Source organism: Pinus tabuliformis, chromosome X (genome assembly GCF_031772625.1).
Source record: "Pinus tabuliformis cultivar Carrire ecotype Pingquan chromosome X, CPIR1, whole genome shotgun sequence".
NCBI classification, from domain to species: Eukaryota; Viridiplantae; Streptophyta; class Pinopsida; order Pinales; family Pinaceae; genus Pinus; species Pinus tabuliformis.
Window position 1 is genome coordinate 706,319,664 of NC_142308.1, and position 25,475 is coordinate 706,345,138.

Genomic DNA, 25,475 nt, shown 5'->3' on the forward strand with positions numbered 1-25,475 from the left:
CCATAGAGAGCTTTCTTCAACCGGCATACATGAGATTCTCGATTATGAACCTCAAACCCCTCGGGTTGTTCCAAATAGACTTCCTCTTTAATCGAACCATGCAAGAAAGCGGTCTTGACATCCATTTGATTTAGATTCTATCCTAGCGAAGCAGCAAGGGCTATGATCGAGCGGATGGTGGTGTATCGAGCAACAGGTGCAAATATCTCATCATATTCCACACCTTCCTTTTGAAAGAAGCCTCGAGCAACAAAGCGAGCCTTGTATTTTTCAGCACTCCCATCAGCTCCATGCTTGATTTTGTAAAGTCATTTCGAGGTGACAACTGATTTGTCATGGGGTTTGGGGACCACATCCCAGACATCATTCTTCATGATGGACTCGTATTATTCATTCATAGCATACTTCCATACTTGATGCTTCACAGCTTCCTCGAATGATGAAGGCTCATTCTGAATGATGGTGCTCATAATGGTCAAGTATCCCTGATACCTGGATGGCTTCTTGCTTACACGAAAAGTCCCTTTGGGTGCAATATGTCTCTTAGCATCTTCAATGGTCCCCCTAAGCCATGAGGGCCTCTTCCTAGAGGAGGAGGATCAATAGGATCCATAGGTTCTTCAACATCTGGCATCGTTTCATCTTCTTTTTCATCTGGCTTCCTAGTGTCAGCTTCTTTATCCTTCCGTGGAATAGGAAGATTGTCAACCTTGCTAAGAGCCATATCTTCATCAACGGTGACATCATGACTTATCTCGACTTCCCTTTGACCAGCCACATAAATTCTATAGCCCTTAGAATTTTCTCTATATCCCACAAAGATTCCTTTCTTTCCAAATGCACCCAATTTGCTTCTTTTCTCTTTCGGCACATGAAAATATACGAGACTTCCAAAAATTCTAAAATGAGAGACATCGGGTTTCTTAATGGTGAACATTTCTTCGAGAGTCTTGGAGTCCAATGCTTGATGAGAGCATCGGTTTTGAACATATACGGCAATATTCACAGCTTCGGCCCATAGGAACTTTGGAAGCCTTTGATCATGGAGCATGGCACGAACAACTTCCACAATTGTACGATTCTTCCTTTTAGCCACACCATTTTGCTCAAAAGTGTATGGTGTTGTGGTCTCCCTTTTAATGCTAGCTTCTTTGCAAAAGTCATGGAACTCATTGGATTCATACTCGGTCCCATTATCAGTCCTTCATATCTTAATTCTCTTCTCAGTTTGATTCTCGATCAAAGCTTTGAAGTGACGGAACCAGGTGAACACTTCATCCTTCTTTTTCAAGAAGTAGAGCCAAGTCTTGCGAGAATAATCATCTGCAAAAGTGAGATAATATAGATATCCTCCTCCCAAAGAGTTTACGGGCATCATACCTAATATGTCGGAGTTAACCAACTGCAAAATATCGGAGGTCTTGCTATTAATTGAGGGGAATGGTCCCCTTTTAAGCTTTCCTTCGGGACATCCCGAACATACACCTTCATGCTCTACTTTGAACTCGAGCATCCCTATCACCATCTGTCTTACATCGGGTAGAGCCTTATAATGAAGGTGGGCAAACCTTTGGTGCCATAGTTCAGATTGAAGAGATGTGTCACAAGACATGGCCCCCAATGGACTTCCTCCAACTTGATATAAAGAGTCAACCCGGAACCCAAGAGTAAAAGCATCTTTAAAATTCTTTTTCCAAACATGTACCTTTCCGTCGATGAATGGCACCTTGTAGCCTTTGTCCTCCATTGCTGAAATGGACACCAAGTTCTTCTTGAGATCAGGTACATATAAGACTTCTTGCAAGTGGATTGTGTTACCCTGATTTAATTGAAGGGTAACATTCCTTACACCCTTTACAAGATAGGTGGCATTGTCTCCGAGAATAATCTCCATGTTTGTCTCCTTCTCTATCAAATTAGAGAGAACTTCCTTGTAACCAGTGAAGTGCCTTGAGGCACAGCTATCAATAAGCCAATTTCCCAACGAGTCCCGAGGAGAGGTAGTGGAGAGGGCCGATATAAGATAATACTCATCTTGCTTATTGTTAACAACATTTGATTCATACCTGGAGTTCCTTGCTTTCTTGGAGGGTTGACCATTTCCTTGATTTCCCGCATTCCTCTTTCCTTTGCCATTGAACCTGCCATTCCTTTGATTGTTGAAGTTGCCCCTGGAGTGATTGCGATCATCATCATGTCATGTGTCCTTTCTATTTGGACACTCCCTCACATAGTGGCCAAATTTATTGCAAACAAAGCATCTTCCCTTCCTTCCACCCTTCGATCCAGGCTTTCCTTTGAAATGACCTTTAGACCCAAAATTATTTCTCCTTTTGGCATGAGAAGAGAAAGCAATGGGGTTGCCTCTACTTGAAGGCATTTCTTGCTCCACCATTCTTGTCTCTTCTTGAATGCACCTCAACATCAATTCTTCAGACCCTAGAATTCAGTCATTATTGAGAAGAGTGGTTCTAAATATATACCACTTGGATGGGAGCCCTCCAAGGGTAGTGATAGTTAGTTCCTTGTCAAGAATGACTTCTCCAATTGATAGAAGATCATTCTTGATCTCAGTGATCCTTAAGTGTATCTTTTATAGGAGACCGTTTTGTTCTCCTGCATTGTATGGACATCATTGTACTCAACCATCCCTTTAACCTACTTTGTAGTCAATAGTTGAACATAAGTAGGATTGAATATCCTCGTCCATGCCCTTCTTAATATCCTTCAACTTATTTTTGAGGAACAAAACTTGATTTGCATCACTAACCTTAAACATGCTTACCAATCTGCCGTAGATCTCCTTGGAGGTGTTCAAGTCGGAGATGTAGGCCACCAGACACTTGTCAATAGAATCTCTGATAATCTTCTTCACTTTGAATTCACCCTTAGTGTACTTGTTCTTTGTAGCAGCAAGTGCATTTGATAGAGGCCCCAGGATTTTACCCTTCACATAGTCCAACACTTCTTGTTCTTCCAATGTCAGGTCAAGAGACATCTTCCATCCGTGATAGTCAGACTTCCCACGGAGCTTGTCTTCGGCTAGGAAGTGGGATGAGGAACCCATTGAGCCTTTTGCCCTTTCCAACTGTCTTCGGTGATTGCTCTTTCACTCTTGCTTGGGCTTTGTCTTCACCTCAACTCTGATACCACGTTAATTTTGGTATGTTCTGTGTTTAAAAGAAATTTACTTCAAATTTCTTATTAGCCTAATATCAATTTCCAGAATAGCAATCACATCAGCATGATAGTAAAATGCAGATGGAAGATAAATATAAACAGTAGAAGACAAGCCAAGACAAGAGGACACAAGATGTGGCACTAGCCAGGGACAAACCCCAATGTGGAGAAACCCTTGATCAATTCTTCTTATATTCTTCAATAATTCACGAGAGAGAGAGAGATAGTACAATTATACAAATCTGTAATTTTATAACAGCAACGGCAAAATCCTAACCAGCAAAGTCAAAGTTGATCAAACAGGTCTAATTTGACCTCTAGACAATCCCGGTCAACGCTCAGTCAACTCAGCCTCCAATAGCAGGAAAGTCTACCCAAAGCAGTCCGAAAAGTGCAGTCAAACTTCAGTCAACGCTAGACAGATCTGCGGTCAACCCTCATGCTAGCCAACGTTGGTCAACGCATAGTCAAAACAGGTCAACGGAGCTGTCCAGAAATGCGGCCTACCAAGGAGAGGCAACCTAACCCAATCCACAGTCAAGAAAAAGTAAATGTTGGTCAACGCTATCAAATCTGCCCACCTGCAGCTCGGTCAACCCTAGTCAACGCTGCCCTAACCAGAATTTGCGTCCTCCTTCTTTCAGCCACGTGTGAGAGAGATGCTCCTCTAATGCGTAGGAGAGAGAGAAGAATGTGAGATGAGATGAGTGGAATAATGCCACAAGGTCTCCTCCTTTTATATGAAATATTGAGGATAAGCTGGGGGTGAAAATCTTTGTTTTGTTTGCTGGCCGACATTGACAAATTGTTAAGAATACAAATAAATTCATACCTCCATGAATACATGTTGGAATCGGATGATTGTTAGATCAATCCTATACCTCTCGGAGAGAGGAATCCAAGAAAAATATCAACTGCCATAAATAAGGTGACCCACATGGAGTTTGGCCCTGGTTGTCAATTTTAACAATTTTCTATGTGTAATTGCTTAAATGATGAATGTAACATGAGATAAATTAATGGATAAAATCATTGGAAGTAATTATGAGTCTAGGAAATCTGGAAAATAAACATGGTATCAAAGTTGTGGTGGAAAAGCAGCCTTGGAGAAGTCAACAAAGTTTGAATCTAGGGCTTGCATTAGCCCTCCTCATTTCAAGAGATCAATCAAGTTCATGCACATCTTTTATTTGTGACTTAATTCTTTGGTTAATGGCTTTTCACTGGGTTTGAGGAGTGATTTGACCAGAGTCTATGTGCACTATTCCGTCCTATTCCTGACACAGTTTTTCGGCCCTCTAATGCAGACATCCTGAGGCTCGAATTTGGCCCTCTTGACACAAATCATTGTAGTTGACTGTGGCATCCACTTGTTGTGATCCTGACGTTATTCGCTAGGGTTATGAGGCCAATCCAAGGCCTAATTTTGTGACAAATTTGAGTCCATTCCCTAAGCTTGTTGCAAATTGTCTTAGGGTGATTTGGTAGATGTATAAACTCTGTTCTACGGCCTATTCGGCCCCTCCTTCCTGGCAAAACTCTGTGGAATTATTTGGGCTCTCTCCAAAGGCACAATTTTTTGACAATTTTCGCAATAATTGAAAGCCTACTGAGTAATTCGAACCAAGTCTGAGATTCTTCTGAGCATCAAAGTTCAAGTCTGATCTTCATTGAGTTTCCTATTCACTGGACTGAAGGCAACTTCGCAACAAATATGAGAGCTATTATAAGAACTTGAAGGACCTGTTGAGCCAAACAAAGATTTATGATGGAGGAAGTTTGAAGTATGTCGAGCTCTTTCTAAGGTCATTTTCTTTGTTGTAGAAGCATCCTAAGGCTCAGACCCATTTCGGATTGATTGAGGCTAACCTGTAATGAGACTCATCCCAATGCCTGAGTAAATATGAACCTAAATTTAGCTATGGTTAGGCTGACTTAAAGCCATTTTCAAAGATCCTCTTAAGCTTACATGCCTAAGGCAAAATTTTGAAGGAGATATCAACGGTGTCTCTCATCTTTATAAGAATTTTGAAGGTATATCAGTCCTGAAGCAGGTTGATCCGTGAGGTCTCTTGTTGAGATAAAATGAGCATGTTAAGGAATTGAAGCAAAAAGTTATTATCACTATGCAAAGAGGTTGAGTTCCTCATCACGTTTAGAGGCCAAGGCTCCCTTGAACAGTTCATGTCATTTGCAGATCTAGTACTGCCTTATCACTACTATAGCAGGCCTACTATAGTAGTCCAAATTTCAGAGTTTTTCGCGCTATATTTGCAAAGATATGATCTAAGGAAGTTGGTCTTTTTGCAGACTCCTGAATTACATTCCAAACAGGTGACCTGGGGAAAATCATCATAACTTTCTCTCTGAGCATCAGATTGAAATTTTGTAAGAAGATACAGAAAGAGGATAGACTATAGTTTCTTGTATATATTTTTCAAAGCCAAAGGTCAAAACAGGGACACGTGGCACGTCATACAAGTTCGCTCTACTGAATTAGTCTATAATCAAGTCACTGTGAGAGATTTGGCATAACTCTTCATTGGAAAATCCAATTGGGGTCAGACTGGTGGCATTGGAAAGAGGACATAGAGGGCTACTTCAGGTCGCAATTTCAGAACTGGATGATCCGAAATTACAGAGATACATCAGAGGCAATATTGAGCTCCTACAAAGTGAAAAAAGGTGTGTAGATTTTTTTAATTTTTGCTTAAGCTTGGTTTGAAAAATTATTTTGAAGGAATTCAAAGGGCATAGTAGAGCATTAGTATCGGTAGCTAATGCCCCGAGGAAAGAAAATGCAAACACCTAGTAAGCAATCTGAAAGCTCTAGCATGACTCATGAAGAAGAGGAAGAAATGCTACATGATATATCAACATTACAAGACCAAGTGCAACAAATTTCACTATCACAAAAGCTAACAGAAGTTAAGATAAATGGCGTGGAATCTAAGATAAAGGGCGTGGAAGCCAAAATTGACGATTTGAAGATAGATTTGAAGGCAGATTTGACAAATTTTCTACAAGAAATACTTATTAATGGTGAAAGGGGAGTAAAGGAAACTCATGATGCAAACAAAGGAAATGTTAATCATATTTCATAGACTCTAATGTTGGATCGAAGACGCACCATAGTCCAAAAATCGATATGAGGAAGTTTGATGGCAAGGATCCCGCAACATGGATATTACAGATGGAGCAATTTTTTGATCTCAATAATGTGCAAAACACACAAAAGGTACGTATTGCAACTTTATATTTGGAACCAAATCAGTTTGTATGGTATAAATGGCTTTGCTCTCGTAAACAATTTATCACTTGGGCAATTTTTACGGAAGAATTGATAGCACATTATGAGGATACAAAAAGCAACACTTTTTTTAGCCAATTGATAAGTCTCAAACAAAAGGGTCCAATAATGGAGCACATTGAGGAGTTCCAAAAATTGAACATAAGGGTAAAAAATATTCCAGAGGAGCATAGGATTGATGTGTTCATAGGGTCTTTAAAGGATAATATCCAACATGATGTTCGCCTTTGGGAACCTGATTCATTAGAGAAGGCATTCAGGGTAGCAAGAAAAATGGAAAGCAAAATTATAGCAACCAGGAAGCATACCACTCACAACTATTAAGCTGGAAGTGTTGTTGCCGCTAGTCTTCTACAACCTATAAGGTTGACACCACAACAATTGGAAGAAAAAAGAGCAAAAGGGTTTTGTTACAGTTGCGATAGCAAATACACTAAAGGTCATAAGTGCACTGAGAAAAAATTATTCTACATAGATTTTGAAGAGGAAGAAGAAAAGGAGCAAGAAAGGTCAAAAGAAGAGGATATACTCTAGGAACAAAGCCTAGATAAAGAACAAATGAATCCAACCATATCTTGTAATGCATTGGCGGGAATTACCACTCCTCAAACCATCAAGATAGAAGGACAAATCAAGAAGAAAAAGGTAATAGTGTTGATTGATTCAAGAAGTACCCACAATTTTATTCATTGTAAGGTAGCAAAAGAATTGAATTGCTTCTTATATCCAGCACCAGAGTGTCAAGTGATGGTTGCAAATGGAGGAACAATAAATTGCTCTGGAAAGTGCCATAATATCAAGCTATCCATGGGAGAATATGTATTGACTAGCCCAATGCTTTCCATTCCAATGGGAGGTGTTGATGTTGTATTAGGAGTCCAATGGCTACAATCCTTGGGTACAATAGCTTTTAATTTTCAAGAACTTTTCATGAAATTTTATGTGGAAGGAAAGGACGTTGAATTAAGGGGTATTGCAGGGAAACCGGGAAAGATAATTAGCTTTAACGGTATGACAAAGCTTCTAAAAAAGGAACGAAAAGGTGTAATTGCACAATTATGTTCGCTAAATGTTTCCACATTGGAATCATCTATTTCTCCAGATCTCCAAAAAGTCTTGGACAATCATTCCAAGGTATTTGAGACTCCCAAAGGTCTCCCACCTATTCATGATCATGATCATGCTATTCATTTGATTCCAGGAAGTGTTCCTCCAAACATCAGGCCGTACAGATATCCCTATGCCCAAAAGAGTGAAATTGAACGTATGGTTGCAGAAATGCTAGAGGCTGGTATAATTCAACCGAGTCAAAGTTCTTTCTCTGCTCCAGTAGTATTGGTGCACAATAAGGATGGATCATGGCGCATGTGTCCAGATTATAGGGTGCTCAACAAACTCACTATTAAAGATAAGTTTCCCATTCCTGTCATTGATGAATTACTGGATGAATTGCATGGATCAATTTACTTCACCAAGTTGGATCTTCGTTCAGGATATCATCAAATCAGAATGAAGACTGAAGACATTCCGAAAACAGCATTTAGAACTCATGAGGGTCATTATGAATTTTTGGTCATGCCTTTTGGCCTTACCAATGCACCCTCAACATTTCAAGGTTTGATGCATTCAATTTTCAAACCATTCCTTAGAAAATTTGTGTTAGTATTTTTTGATGATATACTAATCTACAGCAAGTCTTGGAAGAATCATGATGAACATGTTGACAGGGTGCTACAACTATTAGAGGAGAAACAATTATATACAAAAAGATCCAAATGTTTCTTTGGAGTACAAGAGGTGGAATATCTGGGTCATATTGTATCTCATGAAGGAGTTAAGGTAGACCCTAGCAAAATTAAAGCCATTAAGGAATGGAAAATACCCACATCCATAAAGCATCTGCGAGGATTTCTCGGGTTGACAGGGTATTATCGCAAGTTTGTTAAGAATTATGGGAGAATAGCAGCACCTCTAACAACACTATTGAAGAAAGATGTATTTTCATGGACTCCAGAAGCAACAAAGGCCTTCGAACATCTTAAAGAGGCAATGTGCCAAGCACCTGTCTTAGCTACACCGGACTTCACAAAAAACCTTTATTGTGGAATGTGATGCTTCAGGAAATGGAATTGGTGTTGTTTTAATGCAAGATGAAAGACCCATTGCTTTTGAAAGTTGTCCAATCAAGGGAAAGTTTTTACACAAAGCTATTTATGAGAAGGAAATGTTGGCAATACTCCATGCACTTAAGAAATGGCGATCCTACCTAATGGGAAGACACTTCAAGGTAAAAACGGATCATGATAGCCTTAAATACTTTTTAGAACAAAGATTGTCCTCTGAAGAGCAACAAAAGTGGGTCACCAAGATGTTGGGTTATGACTTTGAAATCATCTACAAAAAAGGGAAGAAAAATGTGGTGGCAGATGCACTCTCAAGAAAGGATGAGGATGTGGAAGCATTGTTGTGCGCCATTTCTATTATCCAACCAGATTGGATAAACGAAGCAAGGGAGGAAAGGAAGAATGACGAAGAAGTGTGGGCACTTATTCGAAAGTTACAACAAGATTCCAGTACGTCGGATACATTTAGCTGGCAAAATGATTCGTTATGGTACAAAGATCGCCTATACCTCTGTAAGAATTCCCAGCTGAAACAAGAGATTCTTATGGAATTGCACACTTCTCCCTTAGGAGGGCACTCGGGATTTTTAAAAACATACCACAGGGTTAAGAAAGAATTTTTTTGGGATAACCTTAAATCAGATATTCAAAAGTTTGTGGCGGAATGTTTGGTTTTCCAACAAAATAAAGTTGAAACAATTAAGACACCGGGTCTATTACAACCTTTATCCATTCCAAGCCAACGTTGGGAGAAGGTTTCAATGGATTTTATCACAGGTTTACCCAAGTCTGAGGGAAAGAGTGTCATCATGGTGGTAGTTGACAGACTTACCAAGTATGCACACTTTTGTGCATTATCACATCCATTTAAAGCCAGTACAGTTTCTACTGCATTTATCGAAACAATTCAAAAGCTACATGGAAACCCAAAGATTATTGTAAGTGACAGAGATCCCATTTTCACTGGAAATTTTTGGACAGAATTATTTTCTTGTCTTGGTACTCAGTTAGCTCATAGCTCATCTTATCATCCTCAATCTAATGGGCAAACTGAGATAGTAAACAAATGTTTGGAAGGATATCTTCGTTGCTTTGTATCTGATAAACAGACACAATGGGTCAAATGGTTGCCTCTGGCTGAACGGTGGTATAACACTTCCTTCCATACAGCAACAAAAATGACCCCATTTATGGCACTTTATGGGTATCAGCCACCATCCATCACATCATATTTAAGAGAAAATTCTAAGGTTCAAGCAATGGAACATCACATCGAACATCAACAACAAGTCCTCCAACTCTTAAAGGATAACCTCGTGTTGGCACAGAATAGAATGAAACAACAGCGAGATCAACATCGCAGCGAAAGAAGTTTTGATGTAGGTGATTGGGTATTCCTACGGCTACAACCATATAAGCAAATGTCCCTCAAGCAAGCTAAGAAGGATAATAAATTATCACCAAAGTATTATGGTCCGTACAAGGTGTTGCAAAAGATTGGTACTATGGCATACAAATTGGAGCTTCCTACAGCTTCTCGATTGCACCCAGTTTTCCATGTTTCATGTTTAAAGAAGGTTATAGGCGATAAGCTCCCAGTTCAAACAATATTGCCAGAACTTGACGAGGAAGGAAAAATTATATTTGAACCAGAAGCAGTCACAGAAACAAGAACTCGACAGCTACGAAATCGATCAATTTCAAAGTATCTTATCAAGTGGAAGAACTTATCTGCTGAAGATTCCACATGGGAGGATGAAAAATTTATACAGAAGCATCCAGAACTACTCAAGCGTTAGGACACCACTTTTTTGAAGGAGAGGGGCATGTTGGGTCCCTATAGTACTAGTGATTACCCCATTACTATTGTAGTTGTACCCCTTATTAATATTGTTGTGCCCCTATTGTCCCCATATTGTTATTACTGTGCCCCATAGAATCCCTCTATTGTTATATTGTGACTCCTTAGACTCCTATATATAGAAAGGAGGTTTTGTCATTTGAATCATCCAAGAATTGTTCATTTATGTAATGTAAAGGAGGTTGCCCCCTCGAAGAGGCTGAATTCTAAGGCGTTGATCTATCTTTTCTATCTTTTCTTAAGCTGGTTTCATAACACTCTCTTAGGTCATGGGGTTTGACCAAGAAACCATGGTTTATGGTTTGCGATATTGGCCCTGTAAGCACAAGGCCTCGATTGCTCTCTTAGGTCATGGGGTTTGATCAGGAAACCATGGTTTATGGTTGGAGAGATTGGCCCTGTTAGCATCAAGGCTTGGATTGCTCCCCCGGTTAGTGGGGTTCTGACCATATTGCCATGGGGTTTAACTAGTGGGTTGAGCTTGTGCCTTATAGTATCGAGCAAATATTTATCATTCAATGACATGTGACGACATGTGGGAATGGTAAATGGGCCTCGGGTTTCACCATGGGTCAAGTGGGGTTCCTGACATGTCTCCAAGTGACAACTTGTTGAGTTGGTGACCCTAGGACTAGTGGGTGACTAGTTCCTCCTTTGATGCTGATGCGGGGATCCTTTCCTCATGGTTCTAGTATTGAACTTATGGTGGATGGATACATCAACATAGCTGAGCTCTTTCGACCTTTTCTTGGAATAGACAATTTTTTCAACAAGAGAACATCTGTGGAAGTCATTATGAATACCTTCATAGCTAAGAGGGAGTGTTGGAGTTTTCTAGCTTTGGTTGGTCTTCATAATTTGTAATAGCCCTCCAAAATTGACAAATACGAATTGTACTTCAAGTCGACTTAAAATAAAGAAAATTTTGAAATTTAAATTGTGAATTTTGCCTCCCAAATGTAAGGTCGGCTCCTCCACAAGTTCTGGTCAGCTCACCCCAACAAACACATGTATTTATCAAAAGAAAGAAAAAGATTTTTTTATATTTATTATTATGACTTATTAAAGCATGGGTTTCATGCTTGGGTCATCATGTTTTAGGTCAAATTCCGCATTGAGGACTTCTAGGATTTATACTGAGTCATTAGAGTCATTGTCCATTTAAAGAGACCCTTCTTGGGCTTTTGAATCATGTAAAAAGATTTACTATTGAGTCAAATAAGGTATTTGTCACCTCCACACCAAGTCGACCTCAAACAGAGTAATTCGACCTCACCAGAAGCCTATATATTGAAGCAATTCGAATTCATTTGGAGCATCTCACTCATAAGTTCAATATCTAAGAGAAGAAGAGCAAAAAAAAGTGTGAAGTTGTTGGAAGAAGGAAGATCAAAGTTTATGGGTTTGTCTCTCTCTCACTCGTGTGGATTTACTGGGATATTTGCTCGAAGGACGACGATATTGTTGGGTCAAAGTTGTTGTTGGGCTAACTGTTGGATCGAAGTTGTTGCTGGGCTAACTACTGGATCAAAGTTGTTGTTGGGCTAACTGCTGGATCAAAGTTGTTGCCAGGCTAACTGCTAGGTCGAAGTTGTTGTTGGGCTACTACTAGGTCAAAGTTATTGTTGAAAGGGTTACCATCTACAAAAGGAGGAAAGGGTTGACTTGGTGTAGGAAGTTTGTGTCTAGGTCAAGAGTCTTGGATTATCTCGTGAAGTTATTAAGGAAGAGTTGTTCACTAGGTTTTCCCCCAGAAAGGGGTTTTTCCCTGGCTGCCCACCTACATCTGGTGTCTGTGATCTTGGGGCTATTGTTTTGGTAATTGCTTGATGAACTAAAAGATAAAAGAGGAACATAAGAAAAACACAAGAATATCACAAGTAATTATCTATATAAAGAAAATCTTTCTGCCTTTATGATTTTCTAACAATCCATTCACTACAAATAAGCCATTCATCCTCTCCTTTTGAGCAATATTTCGGATCACTTCTGAGACAGAATTCAGACCAATCTGAGGTAGAATTTTGGGCTAATCTGAGGCTTAATCTAGGGTTGGATCTGAGGCCTAATCTAGGGTTGGAAAGAAGGATGAATTTTCTAAGGCTCAAGTTGCCCGAATTTTTGAGACTACTCTTATGTTGGTTGACCAAGTTTGACCCAGGTTTGATTCTAATTATTCTTGTTTCTTATTTTGACTGGAAAGAATAGATGTATTCTTTGTTGAATGGACAAATTTCTCTAAGAAAAAGTTGTTGGGGTTTTCCCAGGATAAATTTTGTGTCCTCTTGTTTGGTTGTCTCTTCTTGGTCTTACTGGCATTATTGTTTATTGTTGAATATTTTCTGTGTAATTGTTTAATGATGAATGTAACATGAGATAAATTAATGGATAAAATCATTGGAAGTAATTATCAGTCGAGGAAACCCGGATGCGGGTGTTCGCACGGCAGAGGATGCTAGGCCACATGACCAGTAGGTGACGACACGAATCTACACGAGGGAGGACACTCGGAACGCCGCCGAAGACATAAATTCTGAGGCCTCTGTTCAGAACCTTCAATGAATTTTAAGGCGGATTGTATTGGTGGCAGAGCGCATTTATGGCGCCCAGGTATCAAGAGAATGTTGATAGAATTAAGCTGGATGTTGGTATGGGGTATAACCATTCTCAGAGAGGAAGGCACGCTGCGCAGACGGGCCTGGGCAAACTCTTCCTTCTGGCAGACGCTGCGGCCGTCGAATTCCCTGTTGATAAAGGCAGGGGCATCACTGTATTATTTTCAGGTGTTGAGGAGAGAGGCCCTGCCTTTGAAGCACTGTTTTACACAGTCAGCTCCACTGCCATCATGGCCAGGCCAAGAGAAAGAATGTCGTGCAGACGCGGCACTGGTCGAGGGGGCTCCTCACGCCTTCCAGCAGCGGATTCCCATCACCATTGTTGCTGCTGCTATTGTCACAGAAGGGCCGGGGCTCCCCACTTGCAGGCTACACAGTTCATGGACACGGGTAGCCCAATGCAGGACCACCCTCGCTTCCAGCGTTTGGCACTGCAGTGTTTACTCTTGGAAACATCAGCGCACACATTTCAGTCCTATTTATTAAGGAAAATGAGAAGGATGAAGACGGGTCGAGCAGCAGAGAATCGCCCTCCGATGTCCAACCGCAAAGGGTTGAGGAAAGGGCTCCTGAGAAGGCTCCCACCCAACTTCAGACGCAGGAGGCGTCGTCATCCAAGGCAGGGGAAGAACGGGAAGGCCTCCCTAAAGAATACGGATGGGTCCCGATCATTGAGGAGGAGCCTGAAGAGTAGCAGTCAGTGGAACGCTCCGTCGACCATCTTTTTGTTCAAGTCTTTTGTCTCGGTCGCTATTTGTGCATGGGATAAATCACATGTTTATGTCTGGGTCTTTTAGTTCTTATGCAGGTCTTTATGTGCTTTGGTTTCAGTTAGTAGGTCTTTTAAGGGCGATAGCACAAGTCCTTGGTCGCCCCTGCGAGGGTAGTTTTTTGTGTCAAAGCCCCTGCGAGGGTAATGTTGGTTTAAGAATGAAAACTCTGATGAATTTTGAGGCGGCTTGGACTCATTTCTTTGGAAGGGCCAGCTGCCAACCCACAGTGCAACTGTCGGCCATGGGAAACCTATTTTTCTGTCTGTAATGTTCTTATGTACATAATTAAATAGATTAGCATAGTTTTACTGAGAAAAAAAAATTATCAGTCGAGGAAATCTAGAAAATCAACAAGTATAAGGGTCGTATGGTCATGTTTTATTAGATAGCTCAGTATTTTAGTGTTACCAGTTTTAATAAATTGGTTTAAGTGAATCATGTGTCACAAACAAGGTTTAGGTTATGTAAAGTGTTTATGTTATATCATAACCAGTGTTGTGAAAATCGCAATATTATCGCGACTTTATCGTTTTATCGCGAGTTTTTCATCAGAACGAGAATATCGCTAGTACTCGGAATTTTTTTTTACCCGATTTTTCGAAAAAAAATTGCGATTTTTTTTGGGAAAAAATCGTGGGAAGAAGAAAAAAATAATAATAATAAAATACAAATAAATAAATAAATAAATAAAATTTGAGGAGGAGGTGACCCAAGCTACCCCTATCACACGTAGAGGACGTGGTCTACCTCCTGTAGCTCCTAGTTCTTCAGCTTCTAGAGCACAGCAAACTCCATAGTCTACTGCGACCTGCCAACTCCACCGAAATCAGTGGTATTAGACTATAGTTATTTGGTTCATTTCATTGTATATGACATTATGACTCATGATATGAGATACATTATTATATTTTTTGTTGATATTTTGAGGTTGAATTGGGACTCAGGAGTCAGGACTCACTATTCAGGACATGATTCACTATTATGTGTGATTTTAGCACTAGAAATGATATTAAACATCTTATATATTAGTTCTTTTATCATATTTATGTGTCAATGTATTTATTTTATGTTGTAGATGGTTTAGATATTAAAAAAATTAAAAAAAAAATGAAGATTTTTGTACCAAACGATTTTTTCCCGATTATTTCCGATTTTTTCCCGATAATTACGATTTTTTCCGATTTTTTCCTCGTGCTGATATTATCACGATAACGATTAATGCAACATTGATCATAACACAATAACAATTGGTTACCCAACTTACATTTGTCTCATGGGACTTAATAAGATGTATCTTATGACACATTAAATATCTCCCTCATTTCTCTTCCACAAGTATTCCACATATGTGCTATGTCCAAATTTAGTATAGTGTCAGAGCCACAATAAATGATTGGCATCTGGGAGGTCAAAACCCAACAATACAGGGTATTAAATATCTCCCTCATTTCTCTTCCACGAGTATTCCACATATGTGCTATGTCCATATTTAATATAGCGTCAGAGCCACAATAAATGATTGGCATCTGGGAGGTCAAAACCCAACAATACAGCATATTTGAGAAGGCACGGTGGGGAAGACGACATCATCATATTGGGAAAAATATGATGCATACATGAATTTCAATGATGGAGAAAGAAAGTAAGAGTCTATGGTCATAACATTGCAACAACACTATGTCTCACACCTTTATCAATGTCTCATATTACATATTTATAGCAAACAAAAGTAGTTTGGTTGTTTAGCCACCTAAACACTAACCATAGCATCTAACATAACAATAATCATGTCAGTTAATTACAAACTCTCTCTCTCTCTCTCTCTCTCTCTCTCTCTCTCTATAGATATATATATATATATATATATATATATATTCATGTTATATTCTAACACTCCCCTTTAACACTTTATTACATCCATGACTAATTATCACCCCCTTTCACATGAAACACTGATTTTTGTTTAAATCCTCCTTAGTACATAAACCAAAACTTTGTTGACAATATTATTCAGCGTAGATCCATTTTAACTCCGGATCTACCAAGGGTCGAGAGGGATCAAATCTCTTTACATCTTAAGATATTTCCATCTCAAGAGATTTGATCCCTTTCGGTGCTTGGTAGATCCAGAGTTAAGATCAATATAGGCTGGTTTAATTCCCGCCCTTAAATAGGCTATACTCCACATGAATACCATGCGTTCTCATAAACCTGCAGCTCAAAAACCACAGGTAACTTGACCAAGTCAAGTTAAACTTAACTACTCAACAAAAAATAATAATAACATAGATTTTTTATTTTAACATAGGGACCTTAACTACTCAACAAAAAATAATAATAAAATAATAATAACATAGATTTTTTATTTTAACATAGGTTATTTTTATTTTATTTTGACGGAGTTAAAATGTTTATATTACATTACAATAATCTTTTTATTTACTTTTATTTTTACTTTTATGTATTTTGACCAAATCAAAATGTTTACAGTACCGGACATTACAACACCTCTTGCATACTGGGCTGGAGAATGCCTTTCGGCACAAAAAGATGCTTACAAAAACTTGAAAACGTGTCATTTAATAAAGTGACTTACTTGACACTCCATATATATATGAAAAATATATTCATAATTTAATTTCTCCCTAACACAATATGCCACTCCTTATTTAAGAAAGACCTTCATACAAAAGTCAAAATGCTTCTTAACAATATCAATCAAAAAGATGTTTACAAAAACATGATAATGAATTTCAAAATTTGGATTGATATTTGCTTCCCTCCTCCACAGATTTGCAACTCCTGCGAATACTATATCAAGCTGCTTTCACCCTAATCAAGATCAAATGCTTGAATTCCCAAATTCCCATAGACAACCACATATGTCAAGCACAGCTTCCATGGTTCCCACTGCCTTGGAGATCCAACTGCTCAAAATAAGAAATCATCATCTTCAATCTTTTCACCATGATCCTCAATGTCCTGGTCAATTAGTATGGTAATATTATCTCCTTTATATCAAGGGGGTTCTAACATACATTTTTTCACTGTCTTGTGAATGAAAATTCTGTCTAATATTACATACTAAGTGATAAAAATATATAGTCTAAAAATCTCGAACATTGGATTGGTTGAGTCCAACATCATTCAATGAAAACTTCTACAATTTCAGCTTTTTCTATGACCAGATTATGCAATTTCCATGGCAAACTAAAAAAAACTTTATGCCATAATCTTAATATAATTGTCATAAGAAACTTGATGAAAAGAAATGACCTCCTAACTCCTTTGGCTTTGTATGTTCTATGTGGTATCAATGTGCCTGAAATATCAGACTCATTTTCTCAAATTGCAAGTCTGCATCTAATGTCATGTTCCTTCCAACATTTGTCTGGGCTACTTTTGATAAGTTTACTTCCATGTCCAAGACTCTTTCAATTCCACGATTTTGCTTTATCTATTTCCTGTACCTCGTGCCCCGTGGGTCAATGTCGTTGTCTCTGATGACTTCTAGTTGACATTTCTCTGCCCACTATTTTGTCTGATTCACACACACATTTTAGATTGTTCAATGCCTTTGGTTTCTTGGTATGCAACAGCAAATCATACTCTACTCTCGCATGTTTTTCTAGTCTGTAAATGGGGGTAATTCTTTTGTACATGGGAGATTAAGGTTTCGATCCAGGATTGCAGGTTAGTCTGAGTTCTTTTGGTGCAGCGGATTGATACTAGGAGGAAGCGGAGCTCTGTAAGGATTGGCCTATAGCATTGCAGGGCCCCTGAGGCCCAAATTAGGGCTGCGTATCACTTTCTGAAAGCAGCAGTCCACCTTCCGAGTTAAAGCTAAGGCAGCAGCATACTCCTGGGCACCAGACCGCAACATTAGACCATATGCAATGGCCAATGTCTGTTATACAAGTCTCTGTGGCGGCAAGGTACAGGAGGCAGCAAAGGACCATCTAGGCACGAGGCTCTTGCTATGTGACCTAAGCTATCTCAAAGATCGCTGGAAACAGAAGCCATGGAGGTCAGGTTTAGAGTATTAAGGGCAGTAGAATTGACTGATGTAATTAGCCATTGTCTGTATTTCAATTGTATTAAAAGACTGAGGGCCTGAACTGCTTATGTTTGGTTGGAATGGTTGATGAAAGCAAACTATTCAAATATAGGACTATTCAGTTGCATTGCATTTGTTGTCACTAACTGCCAAATTTGAGCATATTATTGGATAAAACTTGTTAAGTGCTCACACTCCCAACCATAAGCCCAAAAATCCCCTTGGGACGCTACATGCATTCATGCAGGTTTGGCACTCTATCCTAGGCACCGATGATTAGGGAATTGCCTTGTAAACCCTAGCCTTCTTATCCTATGAAACGTGGCAGGCTCTTCACTGTTTTGATATACACAGTGAAGCTTTTGGAGTGACTGCATTGTACAGTTTTCTTTGACAGCTAATAGAGAAACAGATGCGATTCGAGTGCTGCACAATCCTAGTACTTGCTGTTCGTAATTTTCAGTTATTCAAGTGCTTTTAGATCTAGCATTCTTACTAGCAGTTTTGAAAGTTTCCAGTTTTTAAAGCTATCTAGGTGTAAGAGTGCAGGTCTGCTTGACAGGAATTAAAATTCAACACAAAAGCTTCCCAAGTACATTGTCCAGGTCTTTCAGCACTTTGGTGCAGTAAAGCCTAGGGAAAAAACAATTGGCAGTTTTTGCAAAAATTTCATATGTAGTTTCAACTTTCATCACTGCATGAATCTAGCTTCTATTTGCTAAGATTTGAGAGAAGAAACTAGGGTAAATCTATGTCAAAATTTTCAAAATGAGACTTCGTATTTTCTTTTTGTGTCAAGATATATGTGTATAATTAGATTCAAATTGCAATAAAAAATAAATAGTAAATAAACAAAAACGCAAGAAAGATTTTAAAAAAAACCTCTCTGCCCCGAAGAAAAGGTTGTTTTCTCTTCTCTCTCCTAGAGAAACCATTATTTTATCCCTTTCTCGGGCATTCCCTTGAAGCATCGAAATCTTTAATAAAGACTCGGTCACTGAGATAAATGGGAAGATGCTGAGCTTACCTCAGATTTCCCATCATTACTGGGCTTCTTAGCGGCATATGGGTGGGATAGAGACAAGTCAGATTTTAAATTTTAGGGCATTCGTTTTGAACTTTTGGCTTTTGCCATCAACCACAAAACTTTGGTAACCTGCTCTTGACCAAGTGATAAAGAAGATACTGCACTAAGTTACCAAGTTGATGTTCTTGGCGACCAGATTCCAGTTTTGTCTGAAAGTCTTAGCATTCACCAACATTTACTATCTGTCTTGTTGGATTACCTCAAACTGCGGATATAATAAACTTATTAAACTCAGAAATATCCTTTGGGCGAACTCAAAAGGAAAAAAATGTTCAGTGGAGTCAACTGGAATATTCGTTCCACTCCTGAGTGCATGGGAACGGGAATCACAAACATTAAAACTCCAGCAGCCATCTATGTCAAGTGGATTATTAGAGCCACAGAAAGAAACATGGGCTACAAAATCTTGATCAAGGATGACATTTTAGAAGACTTACTACATGGTAAACTTGGATGGAAAGACTCTAGCTCTCTAACCTTGTGACAACACCAACTCCTATCAAAGTCAAAGGCTCCTTTGCTTTCCAGAGCACATAAAGGTTACAGGAAAGCTACAAATCGGATCTGAAGTGGAATGGGAATGAATTTGGATCCGAATCTTACCTTCAATAATTACTCGAACCAATGGATGTATGTTCTGGCTAAGATGGAGACCCATTGGGAGATATACCTTGGTATGATGCTCTATGATTTCAGAAACAAAATCAAAATTGTCTAATACCGCTATGACTCACCCGAAAGAGAATGGCTTCAGGAGACCAAATTAAAGGCAGAATATCAGCTGCAGAACTAAGACAAGATTTTAGACAAAATAAAAAGACTAGTTCCCAAAAATTTAAGGTTTAGTTTTTGCCTTGCTTTCAAAGGCAGCTGGTGAAAGGACTAGTGCTATAATCAAGCCACGGCCTTTACTGGATTTTCACGCTGTGATGCTTATAAATTGTTTGTGGAAGGACTAATGCTATAATGATTAACCAAGCCACAGCATTTACTGGAATTTTACCCTCTGATGCTTATAAACTTTAAAGTGATGATTGTGGCAGACTTAGTAGAGGGCAAAAGTTATATAAAAAGTAAATGCCAATTCTTACATTCAATGTGTAAATACCACTCTCTACTGTATTTATTACTCAGCTGCAGGGTGTATATTGATTGCCACATAAATATCATTATTTTTTTATTACTCAGCTGCAGAGTGCATATTGCAGGGTGCATATTGATGGCCACATAAATATCATTATTTTATTTTTTTATTACTCAGCTGGAGAGTGCATATTGCAGGGTGCATATTGATGGCCACATAAATATCATTATTTTTTTATTACTCAGCTGGTTGTATTAAATATTATTATTTTTTTATTACTCAGCTGGAGGGTGTATATTTTTTATTTTTTTTTATCTATTAGACTAACCTAAATAACCACGGGGATTTGAACTGGTGACCTATCGCAAAGAATGCCCTAACAGCACACCCATTCACACCCATTCACCGTCAATCCAAAACCCCGTGATCTACAGGATGCATATTGACGGCCACATAAATATCATTATTTTTTTATTAATCAGCTGGGTGCATATGGATTGCCATATAAATATCATTATTTTTTTATTACTCAGCTGCCAGGTGTATATTGATGTTTTTATTACTCAGCTGCCGGGTGCATATTGATGGCCACATAATATCATTATTTCTAATTAGAACAACATTGCAAGAAAGGAAACGTACCTGTCCATAATAAATAAAAGGCCCAAATGCGAGAAGAAAGACTGCAAGCACCGAGATTCCCATTGTGAAAAATTTCACAATCCTGTAAGGACCTCTGCAGTAGTGTCTTAACAAATACACAAAATACACGGGAGCAGCTACTAGAAACAGATGCTTGAAACATAGCAAGACGGCGAAGACCAATCCACCCATGAAATCCTGCCCCTCGCTCAGAAAGGAAAGTGACAGCAAAAGAATGCCCAACAGAAATCCATTGTACTGAAAATGAATGTGATCGATGATAAACAGACTGGGCGACCAGACAATTGAGATGTAAACGAGCCTCTGCTTCTCCAAACTCAGTTTCCTGCAGCATCTCCAGAGAGAAAAATACAAGACAAGATCTGCTAACATGACGGTTACCCTCTGGAATACCACAACCGTTTCAGCCTTATAGTTGAGTCCATTTATGAGATCTACGATTTTTGGGTCTACGCGGACGGCGAAGAGGGATAAGAGTTTCTCAAAGAAGGCAAACAGTGGAGGATAATCCAATGTCCATGGACTGCTCTCGTCGAAATACCATTGGTTGAGGGGGAGGGAATGGGTAAGAGCCAGCCAGTGTCTGTGGACTTCAAAATCTGTGCTATGGTATGCTGGGATTAGCAGGACTTTCACCACAGTAGCCATGGCTGCCATCCATGCTAACTCTGACAAACCAGTAGAAGGAGAAGCCTTCCGCTGCTGCTTGTGAATCACGTCCTCTTTCTCTGCTGAAATTCCCGTGCACTCCATCTTTACTTCTGGGAAATTTTAACCTTGGTCCCATTTTATGTGGATTTCATTTCAGGGTTTTTCTCCTCGTAATGTAATTTTTATATCGATTTCATTTGACCAAAGGTAATTTTGTTTATTATTAATTTATTGTCATTACCCGTGGTATAACTTTCATAATTATTAAGTATCACGTTGTGTGATCATTTCACCTTTTAATCCTCAGCTTTCTTGGAACACCTTGGTGATGCTATTTTCATTTGTTGATAAATTTTTATTTAATAAAAGTTTACGGGTAGAAGTTATAGAGGATAAATTTTTAGTTTTTTTTAATCAATAAGTGGTTAACTACATTTTGTTTACTAAAAAAATTTATGTAATTTTAAGAAAAGATTTTTCTTAATTCATTATAGATTATAAAATTCAAAAATTTCCCTATTATTAAACCTAACAAACTAGCTTTATGTACATAAATTCTTTACCAATTTAAATTTTTCTTAATTCATTATAGATCATAAAATTCAAAAATTTTATATTATTAAACCTACCAAACTAGCCTTATGTACATAAATTCTTTACCAATTTATTTGGCATTCTAGTTTTTTAACCCTTAACGTCATAGGAGGGTTGTTTTGAAAATCAATTTATCAAAGTAGTTTAAATAATTTATATTCATCCAAGTTGAAAGGAAAGTGGTCAAACAACTTATTAATTATACTTGTTTTTGGGTAAAGTAGTGGTGTCTTGGAGTTAGGTATCTCTTTTGTAGTGACGGGTAGTGTTATAGAGTTAAGTATGTATTTTAGGTATTAAGTTATGGTTTTATCGGTGGAGTTATGATTTTATTGGTGGTGTTATAGAATTAAGTATGTTTTTTAGGTATTATGTTATAGTTTTATTAGTGGATTGTTTAAAAACCTTTGTGTACTTATTTTTTTTATAAAAATGAAATATGATATTATTATAAAAATATGGGTTTAAAAATAGATAATTTGATTATGAAAATATAGGAACTAAAGTTTAGACAGTGTAATCTGGCCCTATTCCCTTGTGGGTAAACTTAATATTCTCATTTCTCTAACTAATTTCGATGATCCTTGAACCTAAGTGCCAATCTAGCATTGAGTAAAATCAAGTAGGCATGTTTATTTTCCAAGTTCAGGCCTTTTGTGTCTTTGAAGTATGAGCATCTACTAAGGGCCAATTTGTCCTAGCTTCACTCATAATATTTCTTTGGATATCCTAGAGCCCTATTATTTTCAAAGAATGTCTTCCAAGGTGGCCTAAATGGTTTGGTTTTCTTCTTTCAAAGAAGCATCTTTGAAAGAGGCTTGATGGTTTACTAGGTATATTCAAAAGATGGTTTTTTAAAGTGGCTCAATGGTCTATTATGTAGTTTCAAAATAAAATCTTTCAAAGTGGCCCAACGGGCTTGTTTTTCATCTTTTCAAGTAGCATCTTTGAAGGAGACTTGATGATCTATCACGTGGAATCAAAATATCTTTCAAAGTGGTTTCATGGTCTATTGAGGGGATTCAAAAAAAGATCTTTTGAAGAGGTCAAATGGCCTATTGAATGAACCTTTTGAAAGTGATTGATTGTCACCTTTTTCAAGACCATAATGACTTTGTCATCAAAGAAATTATTTGAAAGATGGAAGATTATTTGAATGTAGTCGACAGCCTATTGAGTACATATTTCAAAATCACCTAATGGGCTAATGTGTGAGTTTTAGGATGAATTAGGGTGATCTTCATATTAGGTCCAATCAGTTGCTTGAAAGGAGGTTGATGACTTGGATATGTACATGTTTGAATGTTGTTGGATGAACACACGCACACACACATATATATGGTTTTCTAGATTATGTAGGCCCTGAGATGATTGGCACGCCTAACTCGATATTAGGTCCAATGAGTTGCTTGAAAGGAGGTTGATGACTTAGATATGTACATGTTTTGAATGTTGTTGTTGGATGAACACGCACACACACATATGGTTTGCTAGATTATGTAGGCCCTGAGATGATTAGCGCACCTAACTTGTGGCTTGAGTAGCCATGACCCAGGGGCATCTAAGCCATCAAAATCACTTGTGGATTGCACCCAACCTGGGCCACACCTACCTTTAACATGGTTGGATTTTTACCCACAAAGTTTCAAACCAGTGACCTTTACACCATGGAGTGCTTTAACTAACACCTTGTCATTGTCTACTCTATGCCCCATGGGCATAAATGTGTGTGTGTGTGTATGTGAGAGAGGGAGAGAGAGAGAGAGAGAGAGAGATCAAAAATAAACACTAGATCTACTAATATGAAAGATATTTTAGTGAGCAAACTAAGTAAAGAGATCCTACTACGCTAAGAGGGGATGATTTTTAGTTAAGATGGAACCTTCCTTGAGGTTGTAGAGTTGAAACATCTAATATATGAATGGGACTATGCCAATAAAGATGCACTGGGATGATTTAACAAGCCTTTTAGGTTGGAGTCAAGCTAATCACAGGAGATCCATGTAGAGGTGTTAGAGATAATAGGTGCAAGCATCTAAGAGAATGGAAAAGGTGGAACCAAGGGATATCACGTATCTGAGTGTGTACCTGGAAAGTAATGTTTCAGATAGGTTTTTCAAAGGTACTTTATAATTAGGAAATGAATGGTATGAATAGGCAAAGGAATGTCCCCGAGGCATAGGTGTATGTTATGTTAGCCATTGGAGGATCTAGTCATACTACACAAGTTGATTATGTACCACTAATTCTTGTACATTACCAAGAGTTTTAAGCACAAAAAGCCCCTTTGTTATGTGTGTTACAAATTACATATGAGATACCATTTTACGAATCTGTGATACACTTTCCACCAAGTGATCGAGTAGTGTTGAGGAATTTTGACTTATTTTGACTCCATTTATAACAGCCTACGATGGATTTGGCTTGTCATGAACCCAAAATGAAATATCACGAATGATTATGGACCCAATGGAAGGCTTTCATCCCTAATTGGATTCATAAAGTTGTGCATTAGGGATCAACGTGAACCAAATTGATAACCAAGGGTTGGAGACCAAGCAAGACAAGATAATGAAGGTGTTGCAAAGCACTATTTATCCCTAACTCAGGGGGGACTCAAAGAACATGGTCCATCATATTAGAAAAATTTAGAGATATTGTACTATGATTGGGTAGCCTACATATAACTATTAGATAAGAGCGGATAACACATTATACCTCTAAATGTGTAGGCATATATGAGTAGTCAAGTGTGAATCTCACACATTACATTTTGTTTGCGTTGTACGAGCTATTATGCATTAGATGGGAATAATTGAAAATTGCAAATAAATAAAGAACCCAACAAAGCAAAACAAGACATAACAAAAACAAGAGTAGCAACAATAACAAAGCAATAATGCATGGGCATTGGCTTGTTAACTTGCATAGAGTGAAGTAATGGCCAAAACTTGGTGACAAGGTAGTCTTAGTTGTTGGTTTTACTCAAGTTCCTAAATTTTGCATGGAGAGCCCGTGTCTTGACAATTAGTACAAAAATTGAAACCACACCAAACTTATGTAGAGAATTGATCCAAGCAAATGTAAGAGAAAGAAAGAAAGGAAAGAAAAGCTTGAGATGCATGAAAACCAAGATGTCAAGATATGGGAACAAACAAGATTGACTATTATTTAACTTAAATATGGTAGCTAAGTTATGTGAGGGGTGCAAGAGTGGTGCAAAGTCTCCACGATCTCAGAGGAACATTGGTATTTTAGTTTCCTTGGGGACTTGGTCAAGTCTCAAACAACTAGGAAAAAGCATATGTACTTTTGTTTAGTCTCCTTCTAGGAAAAGAAGTCATTGTCAAAACATTATTAGTCTTTGGGCGCTCTATGGTATCCATCAAGGCAATGCTTGGAAAATCCTCCCCTTGGGAGTAAAATATATATATCTTGGAAATTCCTCCCCATTGGATATATTTATGATTTTAGAAA

The 25,475-nt window shown here is 38.3% G+C and overlaps 1 protein-coding gene across 1 annotated transcript in view; it reads right to left on the reverse strand.

The window, feature by feature from the left end:
• LOC149141931 (ALG6, ALG8 glycosyltransferase family) overlaps positions 1-21,562 on the reverse strand; it is a 46,646-nt gene extending 25,084 nt beyond the window's left edge. Inside the window, exon 1 of the mRNA XM_089447624.1 lies at positions 20,733-21,562. Coding sequence (XP_089303750.1) covers positions 20,733-21,506 — 774 coding nt within the window. The 5' untranslated portion in view covers positions 21,507-21,562. The remainder of the gene's footprint in view (positions 1-20,732) is intronic.
• Positions 21,563-25,475: the final 3,913 nt, after the last annotated feature.